Source organism: Anoplopoma fimbria, chromosome 13, assembly GCF_027596085.1.
Source record: "Anoplopoma fimbria isolate UVic2021 breed Golden Eagle Sablefish chromosome 13, Afim_UVic_2022, whole genome shotgun sequence".
NCBI classification, from domain to species: domain Eukaryota; kingdom Metazoa; phylum Chordata; class Actinopteri; order Perciformes; family Anoplopomatidae; genus Anoplopoma; species Anoplopoma fimbria.
Window position 1 is genome coordinate 26,519,232 of NC_072461.1, and position 12,387 is coordinate 26,531,618.

At 38.5% G+C, this 12,387-nt stretch overlaps 1 protein-coding gene across 3 annotated transcripts in view; it reads right to left on the minus strand.

Annotated features, from left to right (window-relative positions):
- Positions 1–12,387, minus strand: part of bmp2k (BMP2 inducible kinase) — a 50,187-nt gene that overhangs the window by 6,051 nt on the left and 31,749 nt on the right. For all 3 annotated transcript variants that reach the window (XM_054611770.1, XM_054611771.1, XM_054611772.1), the window contains 9 exons: positions 12,198–12,330; positions 11,149–11,252; positions 10,985–11,064; positions 10,713–10,861; positions 10,299–10,504; positions 9,244–9,417; positions 7,100–7,353; positions 5,803–5,972; positions 4,456–4,575 (listed from right to left, as the gene is read on the minus strand). In XM_054611770.1, the coding sequence (XP_054467745.1) occupies positions 4,456–4,575; positions 5,803–5,972; positions 7,100–7,353; positions 9,244–9,417; positions 10,299–10,504; positions 10,713–10,861; positions 10,985–11,064; positions 11,149–11,252; positions 12,198–12,330 (1,390 nt within the window). The remainder of the gene's footprint in view (positions 1–4,455; positions 4,576–5,802; positions 5,973–7,099; positions 7,354–9,243; positions 9,418–10,298; positions 10,505–10,712; positions 10,862–10,984; positions 11,065–11,148; positions 11,253–12,197; positions 12,331–12,387) is intronic.

Below are 12,387 nucleotides of genomic sequence, written 5' to 3' on the forward strand. Positions count from 1 at the left end.
GTGATATGAAGCGTGACCTGTTCTCCAGAACTTACCTTCAGCTAAACACATGAATTATATTTTAACATATTTGTACAAAAGAATGTGTGTTATGATTCCGAGATGAGTCACTTGCTGCTCTCTAACAGCGGAATAACAGCAGCACAAACATACAGCCCTTTAGGATTGTATGGATTTACAAAACAAAAGCAAATTAAAATGAAAATAAACGTTGACCATTTTGACGGCTATCATCAACACGCTCTCATCAAGCACAACAACTTACATTTACACTCCTGAATGTGCCATCAGACAGTTGTGTTCAACATAACGGAGGAAAGAAAACGCAAAGATGTGTCAGTTGGTGAATATTTAAAGATAAACTTCATGTTTTTGTGTCTAAGTGTCTAATGGTGTTTAACAGTTTTTTTATATTGGTCCAGTATTGATGGAAAACGCTGCAATGCTATCGCTCAGGTGATGGTTTTTCTGGTGCTGAGATTGTTATTATAAGTGTCTGACAACATTATGGAAAACCTGCAGAGAAATAAAACCTTTTTCTTTACTTTTCTGTTTGTTATTGAGTCATGTCACATGTTGCTAGGAGACAAACGGTGGAAACGTGAGTGAAGGTTGTCGTCCGTTGTGATAGAAAGTGTAGATTAGTGTTTTCTAAAAGATTTACAATGTCGTGAATATTTAGATGATATCGACAAAGTGGATGTGAGGCAAACAGACAGACTGGAATAACGTAAAGATAAAGAAAAAGGTTTTATTTCCCTGTAGGGTTCTTTCTATAATGTTGTCAGATATTTATAATAATCTGAGCCTGTCAGCGACAAAAACAAGAACTTTTAGTGGACGTATATTGGCAGAGAAGAGTCGCCCCGAGAGATTTACGTTGCAGTCTGTTCAGCTTGGTTTATAGAATCTACAACACAACATCAAAGATTGTCGTCCTCCATTAGCCACTTAGACACAAAAACGTGAGAAAATAGTGGCAGAATAACTTCATCTACCTACCAGACGGTTTTAAAGTCTTTCCTTAAATCCAAACTTTGGTAACTGAGGAAAGCAGAACAGCTGCTTTGCTCCACTAAACATTTAATTCTTCAGATAAATGTGATACGAGATAATAAAAAAAGGAAAAAGCTCTGTCAGCGTTGTCGGTCAGGTAAATAAAATGCCTCTCGAAGGCACTTTGTATCTAGAAATGGAAACCAAACGACTTCCACTAAAAAAAATTAAAAAGCACGGAACAATTTAAATGTGCAGTCACACCACCGGCAACTGAACTTCTGTGACAGGAGCGTTGACAGATATCTTGTAGGTTCATTGTTCGTCACACTATAAGATTGTTCTGATTAAATCTCCGTCTCAATCTGACATTACAAAATAAAACCTTTTAGACTCGTCTGGTGAACGGGCATAAACGTAGAGAGGAAAGTTGTCGTTCTTTGACATTTTAAATTGCAGCAAAACAAAACAAAGTTTGGCCGAAGTCCTGGTTTTATTTTGAGCGTTCTTAGAAAACATTTATGGCAAATCTTATGATGTCACATCAGCTAGTTTATTCCGTGTTGTATTCTGATTGGTTGGTAGCAGTCTTTTTTTTTTTTTTTCGGGGGAGAATTGTGTCGTCAGACAATTATCACAATTATCATCTTTGGTCACCAGGTCTCTAAATCAGCTGTATGATGGTCATAAAACGTCATTTTAGGTCCAAAGGTTTCACCACGTTTCCCTTGTAATTGTTAACTTTCATCTGGAGAAGTCCGAAATCTCACATTGTGAAGGAATCGTTAGTATTTTGTAGACAAAAGCGCAGTTATTAATGGAAGTAAAACAGCTGATTAAACACTGGTGATAAAAAAAGCAGATAATAAAACCCCGACTGATTTATGCTCGTTGCCAGCGGTGTGTTTGCACAAAGATATTCAAAGAATCACCTGCGACCTAAAAAGAAACAACAGCTGACACACTGACGGCACAAACACAGGAAGCTAACAGGCTGATCAAAAATGTTCAAGAATTTTTTCATTCCAGCCTTTTTTTTTTTTTGAATCACACTAAAACCCAACGACGTGGGTTTATTTGACCTTTCTGGATTTTAAAACTCAGTAAAAACAAAACAAAAAATCCCTTCAAAATGTTTGGTTTCTTTTTTTTGGTTTTCCAATTTGAACTCAAATAGAATTCTATATTCAATAAGTAACAAGTGAAGACGATAACATATTTCCACACCTACATTCAAGTGCTTAGGGGGTTATATTGCATCATTATCTTGTCTTATTCTACTCTAAACTGTTGCATTAAGCGTGTTCGACGACACAAGAGATGAATTTACTGTAAAAGAAAAAAACTACTCTAGAGAATATCTACGTGTTTTAGCGTTGATACCGTTTATCATTAAATATATTCTGTGTCAAACACATTTTTTCTAAACCACCTATTAAAACCAATTCACATTAAAGGAAGAGGAAGAGCACGGAGGCACAGAAGCTTATTGCTGCCAAATGAGAACTAATTAATCAGGTTGTATTAAGAGTCGGTGAATTAACATCGGCAGCACCAGAACATTTGAGGCTCCATCCATACAATAAAAAAACAAAAAACATATTTAGCATTTTTGTGAGGAATCGTTGCAGTTTTAATGGCCGAAGAGGGTCGATGGTATTTTGATGTAAACAAACGGCAAAGAACCGCAACTTTGAAGAGTTCAAGTGTCTTTTTTTAACCCCCCAATTAGAGTTTATAAGTACCAGGGCTGAGTGATGTTTGGGTTGAACTGTTTTAAAAAACATGATGATGGGACTTAAAATGTACTGAACACGCAGTAAAAGAGAGGGATGTATTTGACAGTTTGGAGGTAACACCTGACTGTCATTTCCCAAAAGATTACAGGCTTGTTTGTACAACTCATCATCATCTGCAAAAGGTTTAACACAAGTATAAAGTGGGTCATGTCTACATAAAAAGGTGCAGAGTTGGCACAAAAAACAAGCTTCAAAAAGCTACATCCACTAATTGACCCTTTGTCTTCTGGAATGTAAGTGAAATGTAACCAAAGAGGAAACTGTTCGACACTTTAAGACACAAACTTTGAGCAAAATAAAAGTGTTAAGCACCTAATAAGGAACTTAATTAAAATAAGTGGAACTGGACTGTATCTATATCTCCTCTTTATGGTGCTCTTATATGATCTATTGTCAAATATTAGCATTGAGAAATCAACAATAGTTTACTAATGATTCATGCAATTTGTTCAAAGCTGTGTTAATTAGATTGCCTGTGTATTGATTTTCTTTTTGTGGTAAAAAATATTTGGTGATCATAAGAAATGGTGAAGAAAAAAGTTTTTTTCAAGATCATTTTTGTGTTTGTTGTTGTAATACTCATTTTGGCCACAAGAGGCTGAAGTGCACCATTATTCATTTTTTAAATAGTGACTAAAAGTTTATGTTTTCTTCCAGGTGAGTTGTAATTCCTCCATCTCAAACAATACATATATGTTGAATCTGGGCAAGTTATGTAACATTTCTGTCTTTCTTTTGGCAAGAAATTTATATCATTTTGGCACCAATCTGCCCCCTGGGAAACTTGTCTAGTCCTATTTTGAATATCGAGTAGTGGTGCACTTCAGCCTCTTGTGGTCAGAATTAGTATTACAACAACAAACACTTGAGAAAGATGTAAAAATAGAGAAACATAGAAAGTTGTAAACAGCAGAGAAAATTCTGATTAAAACGTGAATTGTCAGCTTGTTTTCTTCTCATTGCCTCTCAGGGCTTTAGTAGAGACAATCGTATTCTATAATTAACATAACTGTGTAATTATGACATCACTCAGCCCTAATTAGTACCAGCCATGTGTCTTTATAGTCATATTGCTTTTAGTGCCGATGGAACTACAGATATTTTTACGAAGCCATGTTCCTTGTTGGACGCAGAGAGTTGGAAGTTTTCTATGAACTGAAAAAAAAATAAAAAATGTGTGTAATCGTATGCAAATGTGGTAGTATTATGTGTATCTTATGTGTTAGTACCTTGCTCCAGCCATTTTTGATCTAGACAGGGAATGTAACCCCCAACCTCTGGCCGAGTTAGTGAGCTGTTGAGACTGAAAACACTTCTTCCAGCTGATTTGCATAAAAGGTTTTGTTGTTCCAAGCAGAGCAGTTAGGAATGATCACCTCCAAACCCCGGGATTAAAAAGGAAAGAGTTGATTGTAGGGAATAAAGAAAGGAGCTTTTACCTCTCATTTAGTCACAGAGGAGCCTCTAACTCACCTGTTCCTAATGTTTGATACTGACAGAATCTGACTTATCATTGGGGAACAAAAACTGGTCATTGGTTTCTAAAGCTCCACTGTGGGAACAGAAGAGCTGGACATGAGAGGGTGGGGGTGGGTTGGGGTGGGGGGCAGGTGGCTCCACAGTGTCGGGTCCTCTCTGCAGAGACTCCTCTAAGACTTGCCTGCGCTGGCCACGAACGGGACCGAGCCGAACAGGTCCTCTGGTAGTGGGGGTTTGGCGGCGTGGGCGGCAGGCTGCAGTCGGTCTGTTTCCACGCTGGCTGTTCTCTCCACTGGTTTATCTGTGGGGGGGGGGGGATAGTTAGATCATATACAGCTGTAGCATCTAGCTAAATCACATTTAATATAGAATTTTACTTTAACGCTAATAAAATGTGATCCATGTTGTGGTTCAGAAAGGTGAATTTTCTTAAAAACACCTCTGTTTTATTAAACCAGAAATACTTTTTGTACAAACACACATAGTTATGACAAGATATACCAAAACTAGAGAGAATTCAGAAACAGAAAAGTTCTGTCCAGGACTGCACAAATCAAAATGTTACCTTATTTTAACCCTCTGAACCCTAAAACCTGCCAGCGGGATTGAAAAGCATATTTTCTAAAAAACAATTGCCAAAACTGCACTGTTTTATCAGCCAGAAGTCATAAAAAAAAAAAACAACGACGTAATTGTAAGATTTTTATCTTTCTGGTGGTTGTTGAATGCATCATGTGTGACAAACGCTTCCCTCAGAAAAAGCAACTAAATCAAAGCCTAAACTTGTGCTATTTCATCAAAAACATTTTATTCTACATGTTTTATTTTAAAACCTGACCCCAAAGAAAAACGTTTGCTTTAAACAAATCCTGTAAACAACATAAAATTCTGTGCTGCTCATAGCAACTAAGAAGTCGTGATTGATTCGGCAGTCATGTAACAAAAAACAAATAGTGAAACTTCGACTGAACTGCAGTCTGCTGAGCACAGAGCAGAGAGGAGAGGAGAAGCAACCATTTTTACAGGTTGTAAAAATGTAAATAGTTTAATATATAGCATGTGGAACCAAAATCTTTTTTACTAACATTGGTAAAACTTGTGGACACTTGGAAAAATGTTGGAAATATGGATTCCAATCTTTGTAAAATAAATCATCAAAGAAATAAAAATCGTTTTTTTTTCTCTTTTGTTATGATTTAAGGCTTAGTTACTGTGTTATACGGTCAAAAAGAGTTATTGTGGGTTTTTCTACTTCTAGGCATGATTGTTCCGTTTCCATAGAGAAGCAGGACTTATGTATTGCAATAAAGAAAACAAGGCCAGAAAGAATAAGAGGTGACAGGAAAAAACACACTAAGAGACTGCTTGGAGTGCAGAAGGCTAAAGCAAAAATAAACACAGTAGTAGACAATCATGAGATATAAAATGTCTGCATTTTCCTAGGAAAATGTGTTAAAAATAGCACACAATACAAAACACTGAATCCGTAACATTTCTTTAGATATAAATAACTGTCGGGGTCACTTGCTTGCTCTCAGCAGGTCAAACTCGCGGTCGATGAGCTCCTCCTCGGTCAGCTTGGAGAAGTTGTCCTCTCCGAAAGGGTTCCAGCGCGACATGTCGGGGGGGTGACTGACGGCGCTGTTGCAGCTCTGAGACGGCGGCGTGATGCCGTCAGACGAGAGGAGAGGGTTTCTACTGTGGAGACAGAAGAGCAGAGACGACCTGTTGATGGTAGGAATCACCTCTGATAAACATATTACTGCGACAGGAATGACAGAGGAGTAAGACTGTTAAACTGTTGCATATCTGCCACAATTTCTATACTGACATCCTTCAAATAAAAGCAAAAATACCCCCCCAAATAACATAAATCTAGAAGTTCAAGGAGGAACTTTTAACTCTTACCTCCTGTTTGTTTGAGACTTGTTAACATATGTGTGTCGGACTTTTTCAGAAGTTAATACAACAGGCAGAATTGACATTATGTAAATAAACGCTGTCCTTTTTCTGCGCCAAATCATACTGGCATAATATACAATGCATTTTTAATTACTTTTCTTTCAACATACTATACTATGACTTTTTAAAAACTTTTTTCAACATGCTATACTGAGACTTTTTGTCATACTGTACTGATTTTTACATGACTTTTTAATGACTTTCTAAAATGTATGACTTTGTTCAACAAGATATACTATGACTTTTTTATAACTTTTAGGACTTATGGCTTTACTATATGACCTTTTTAAAAGTAAAAACAACAGGCAGAAGTGACATTATGTAAGTAATTGATGTCCTTTTATTCTGCTCCCACTTGCCTCTTTTAATGTATTCATTTTATATAATTTTTTTTGCAGGATGAAGAAAGAGAGAAAATGTGTTTCTCTCTGTTCCTCTCAGAGTAAAAGTGTGTGTTAAGATATTTGAATTACTATTACAATGGTGGAAAACAGCCTCTATTAGTTGGGGAACTAAAATCAAGCTTGCTTATGTCATCCTTTATAAACAAGGAACATTTCCTTAAGTAAAAAGAAAGTTAGAGTATGAGAGCGGTCACCGATCAGAAAAGTAAAGAATACACATTTGGAATGTTTTTTAATTAACTAATTATATACTGAATAAGGCAATAGAGGCTGTGTAGGCATTAAAGTTAATTATATACTATATCATTAAAATATATACCTGAACTTTCAATGAGAATGTGCAAACTCAAAATATTTATGCTGCATTTCTTTTTTTAATACCTAGAAAGAAACAGAATTTTCTTCCGGATAAAGTGAGACATACAAGTCCAACAGTATGATGCGTTCAGGGGACGTTACCCAGGGTTATTGTACGAGGGATCCACAGGCGATGGTCCGCCCAGCTGCCCAGTTGCGACTCTGGCAGTGGGAGTGGTGGCGTTGTAGGAACCCAGTGGGATCTGGAACTCAAGAGGGGAGGACATGTAGGGGAGAGGCTGCTGAGCGGGAGGGTGATGATGCTGCTGCTGATGATGTTGTTGTTGTTGTTGTTGTTGTTGATGATGCTGTTGTTGTTGTTGCTGCTGGACAAAAGCCTGTTGGTACTGGTGCAGCTGTTAGGGGAGGAAGAGAGGGAGAAGAGGGGGGAAGGGAATGAGGGACGGACCTTTTTGATTTTTATGGCGCACAATGACGGCAACGAGATGATGAAATGTTTTTGTTAGAAAACCAGTTCTGGATTTTGGTAAAGCTGGGGACACGGTGGAGGGGAGGGATGAAGGGATGAGAGTCAAACAGAAAGTCGGACAGCAAACTGAACAAAACACTAAAGATCGCCTCAGACAGGTTTTCTTTTCACAAAAACCTGATTAATAAAAAGTATTAACATTATCAGCTAGTTTCCTATGTATACAGCAGAGCAAGACTTTCATTCATTCATCGTCTCCCTATTCACCCTCCTTTTAAATCTGGTTTGGTCTCCACCAGCTCCTTAGAAATGATCGGACTCTTTAAGCTGCTAAATGTTCCCCTTTCTCCACTATTTTCCTCACCAAATGACATTTTTTCTCCTGATGGATTGTTCTTCTTTCAAATATCTGAACCCATCAGCTATCAGTCTGATCAATACAAGTGTCGTGGACAAGGAGCATCATTTTTTCCCCGTTCGCTGCTCATTGTTTACGGTCCGATTGGCAACTTGAAATGCGAGACTATGACCAGATTGTTTCTCAGGTAGCCAGTTTACAAGCTCATTTTAATTTAACCAATAAAAAGCTTTTTTTCCAAGATTGTGTTTTGACTACAAAACGATCACCAGAAGGCTTCAGAATCGAAATGAATGAATGCAGAATCTGTTTATAGAGATTAGACATCTTCAAAAACTTATTTTTCTCCATCAGAGAGAAGAATTAAAGAAATCTTTCTTATTCTCAGATATCTAAAGCCATAATAACCCATTTTAACTTGAGGAACATGAGAAGTATCTAGCAGCACTGTTAAGGGACTAAAGCTCAGATATACAAAAGAGCAACACAGTGCAGATCTTCGAATAGAAGAATGATATTTACGTGAACTCCTTAAAACAATAAACTCAAAAAGAAAGAATGTTTCTATTATTACTTTTAATCTTCATTTTGCATTGTTGCTCCATCCTCTACCTCCCTTTTCCATGTTTTCTTAACAAAACATATGAGTAAAAAACTTCTGCACTGTTGTGCTTTTTTAAAATGACTGCACAAATTAAAAGTTGATCTGTTGTCATTACACCATGTTTCAAATGTGCAGCCACTTAGCAAAGCTCCCTCATCACAACAAGAGCAGGTCTGAGGTCAGGGAGAAAAACGCTGCTTTTCAACATTTCGCAGGTGCCTTGGGAATAAGAACAGTATTTTTTTGTTTTTGAAGAGGTGCTCTCTTCCCCTGCATGTGAAGCGCTTCATATGTCAGGATGAAACTGCTCGGTTTCACCCTCTGTTCGATCCCCCTCGTGGGCTTTCGCTCCGACCAGATTGCCTTCTGAAATAAAAACAGATGGTGCGCGTTTCGGTGGGAAACGGGCTAAAAATTGCTCCGCCCTAGCAGAGCGCATTTGGGAGGACCTGTGTTTGTGTGTTTGATTCAGTATCTGAGTAAATACTAGTTTTCTGAATATTTGGACTGAGTCAGTAGGAAGTTTTATTTGAGCGTCTGCTTCCAATGCTGCTTGGCACGGACGGGGAAAGCGACTCCACTGCCAGTGTTTGGAACAGAGAGAGAGAGAGAGCTCATTTTTAGGGGTCGTTCTGACATTAAGATGAAATACTCAGCGCCGTGTTACTTCACGCTGTGTCTCCATGTGTTTCGCTGTCATTTGCTCAAACTATTTATTGCAGTTTTGGACTGAAATCTTCTGCTCTGAAATGCCGTCGTGATTCGGAGTTAGAAAGCATCCTTCGACTGTGCTTCAAAAACACAAACAAAAGTAAAATTGAAGCCGTTTGGTTCAGACGTCTGACAGAACTCACCATGGCTGCGTACTGAGCCTGGGCGTGAGCGTGAGCTTGGGCCTGGGCCTGAGCGACCTGCTGCTGGTACATCGGCTGCATCATCAGCTGCTGCTGCTGCTGCTGCTGCTGGAGGAGAGCCTGCTGCTGCTGCTGCTGCTGAAGCTGGAGGGACTGCTGCACAGCCTGTTGGTACTGAGGAAGGTAGTAAAAGGATTAAATACATTCATGCCCAATCTCAATGTCCTCTCTAAATCACGGCCCGTGAGTCGTGCTTGAAGTGGTCACGGCGCGTTTTGTGCACCTCTGAATTTTTGTAAGTTTTGCACGCACAATCAAAGCTTTTTAGACGTGACTGTAACAGATAGTTCACTGACAAAAATCACTATTTAAACGTATATTTATTTTACCTTTATTAAAGCAATATATTATTAGTCACATCACTATTATTATGATACCATTACTGCTTTTAATATTATTATCATTATTATTCTACCATATCCACGGCTACTATTAATATTGTTTTTTTCATAATTATTCTGCTTTCTACTCTTATTAAATGAATCATTTATGTCACATGCATTGAATGTTTTGTAAATCTGTTATGTTGTTCATTCTGTACACGTTACATCTATTGCATTGTGTCCATCCTGGGAGAAGGATCCCTCCTCTGTTGTTCTTTTATGGGAGTTTTTCCTGTGCCGATGTGAGGGTTCTGGGTCAGAGGATGTCATATGTGCACAGATTGTAAAGCCCTCTGAGGCAAATTTGTAATTTGTGATTTTGGGATATACAAATTGAAATGGATAAATCAATTGATACCAGAAGTAGGTGCAGCAAACTATCCTTTGCAATGAGTATTTGAAGTAGAATGATGGGTGTGGTGTATTAGCTTCTTTTGCAACTCTGAAAAGTGTTCATAAAGGGTTCAAAATGTCTGATAGAGAGCCTTCAAACACTCGACAATCTGACAGTGGGACAGTCGTAATGCTGCAGGAACACGCCTCAGGGTCTTTGAGTACAGGATAAGGTCTTTCTCTTAGTGACGGTTCCAGATGTCAGTGTGCTGAAAGTACCTGGAGGTATTGAAGTTGCTGCGCGTTTGCATGTTGTTGCTGCACTGCTTGTTGGTGTTGTTGGTGCTGTTGGTGCTGTTGGTGTTGCTGTTGTTGCTGTAGCTGCTGGAGACGCAGGTCACCGGGCTGCAGCTGCTGCAGGACTCGGTGCTGCTGACTGCCAGGCTGGGGCTGCATGGATGGCGGCGCAGAGGCGGGGGTGGAAGCTGAGAGGACAGGTACAGACAGATGGATTCATATTACTTATTAGTTACTAAACTTCTTGGTGGAAACTTATGTTTAAGTTCTCAATTTTATGGTCTATTTTCCTCTCAATTTTTGGGATATAAAGATAAGAACATACCCTCGAGATAATGGAAACATCTATATCTATATATATATATAAAATACCAATCTCTTTCATGTTTAACGAACCTTTCTGGCCGTTGCTGACGGGTGCTGAAGGCGCGGTCATCTTGACGGGGGTGACAGTGTTGGCGAGCGGCAGGACGTTACTGTTTGCCGCTTTTGGTCTCTGTCTGGGAGCTATGGAGGTTTCTGTCGGGCCGACGTCGTCTGTTATCCTGCAGAGAAGGAGTCAGATGTTGTTGTTATACAAAAAAATCCTGTCCCTCCACATGTGGTGTTTGTACAGCAGGGGTTGTAGTTTGTGCCATCCTGATATATCATAAAAAAACTATCATTACCTGGCTTTCGTCATGCTTTTCCGAGCAGCGACCTCACTAGCAGTTAGAGGCTCCGGAAGCGACGTAGGGATGGGAGAGTTCTGGAGGAAAAAGGAAAATTATATAAATATGCAAATTACCTCAAATGCTAAAACCACGGCGTTTGATCCATTGCGGTGACTTACAAAGAGATTTGGCACTGGACAGTCTTTTCCAGCTAATTTGAAGGCAAAGTAGGACACCTGGTAAATGTCGGGTCTCTTCTCCAGCTCTGGTTCGAGCATATATCCTGGAAAAAAAGACAAGAGAGGGTTCATTTTACTTCACTGGCTGATGTGCATCGTCTCTCTTTGGCCACTTGGTGGAGCTGTTGGTCAAATAATTACATTTTAAAAAAGGGAAGCTGCATTGCAGGATGCATTTAGGGAAGTGGAGTAAGTTGAAAAGAGGCTGGCTGTGAATAACTGGTTCAAACAGGCTGAGGTTGTGTAAATGCACAACAACTATCCTTGTTTGTCTGCGGGAGAACGCGGCAGAAAAGGGAACACTGTCAATGTCGTTTCAAGAATCTCCTTCTGGATTAATAAAGTTTTATCTTAACACAGAACAAGATGTGCGAGAAAATAAGCTAATTTATGACAGAAATATATGAAATTTAAAACAAAAACATGAACTCCCTTTGCTGCCTCCTGTGTATACTTATTTTATATGTATTATTTTTATATAAAAGGTGTTTATATATGTGTTTAAGTGATAAACATTAAGGTAATTTATTTAAGTTATAGAAAGGGGTAGAACTATATAAGAACCTTTTTAGACATAATATATTCATCTATTTGTTGTTTTTTTCTGTACATGTTTACTTTTCATTTCATTATTATTGTTGTTTTGTTTTCTTATTGTTTTTGACATGTTTGAAATAAATCCAAATCTAAAATGTTTTCGTGAAAATACTTTTGACATAGTAAAGCCTACAGTCAAACTCCATCATGTGGAGAAAGCTTTTAGACCTTTTCTACAGTTCTACGTAACAGAGTAAACTAAAGATATGGCATAAAAAAGTACTTGTACACACTAGAGAAGGGTATGCAACTCTAAAATACTGTTTAAAAATGGAGAAATAAAAGTGTTTCACTAAATAGTGATACAAGGTGATGAGTTATAAATTTATAAATCTAAAGTCATTAGAATAAACATTCAGACATCATGAATCCGTGTTTAGTCTCAAACTCACGGATTAAACAGTGCAGCTTGTAGGAGAATTTGGAGTTATCTGGAACGATAAAGGTTCCGTCACATATGGCAACTTGACTCTCCCCAAATGGAAGCGCGAAGAAACACAGCTTGTACAACAAGCATCCAAGAGCCTGTGGAGGAAACAGAGAGGCGTTAAGAAAAACCTGAACACTCACAGATCGAGGTGT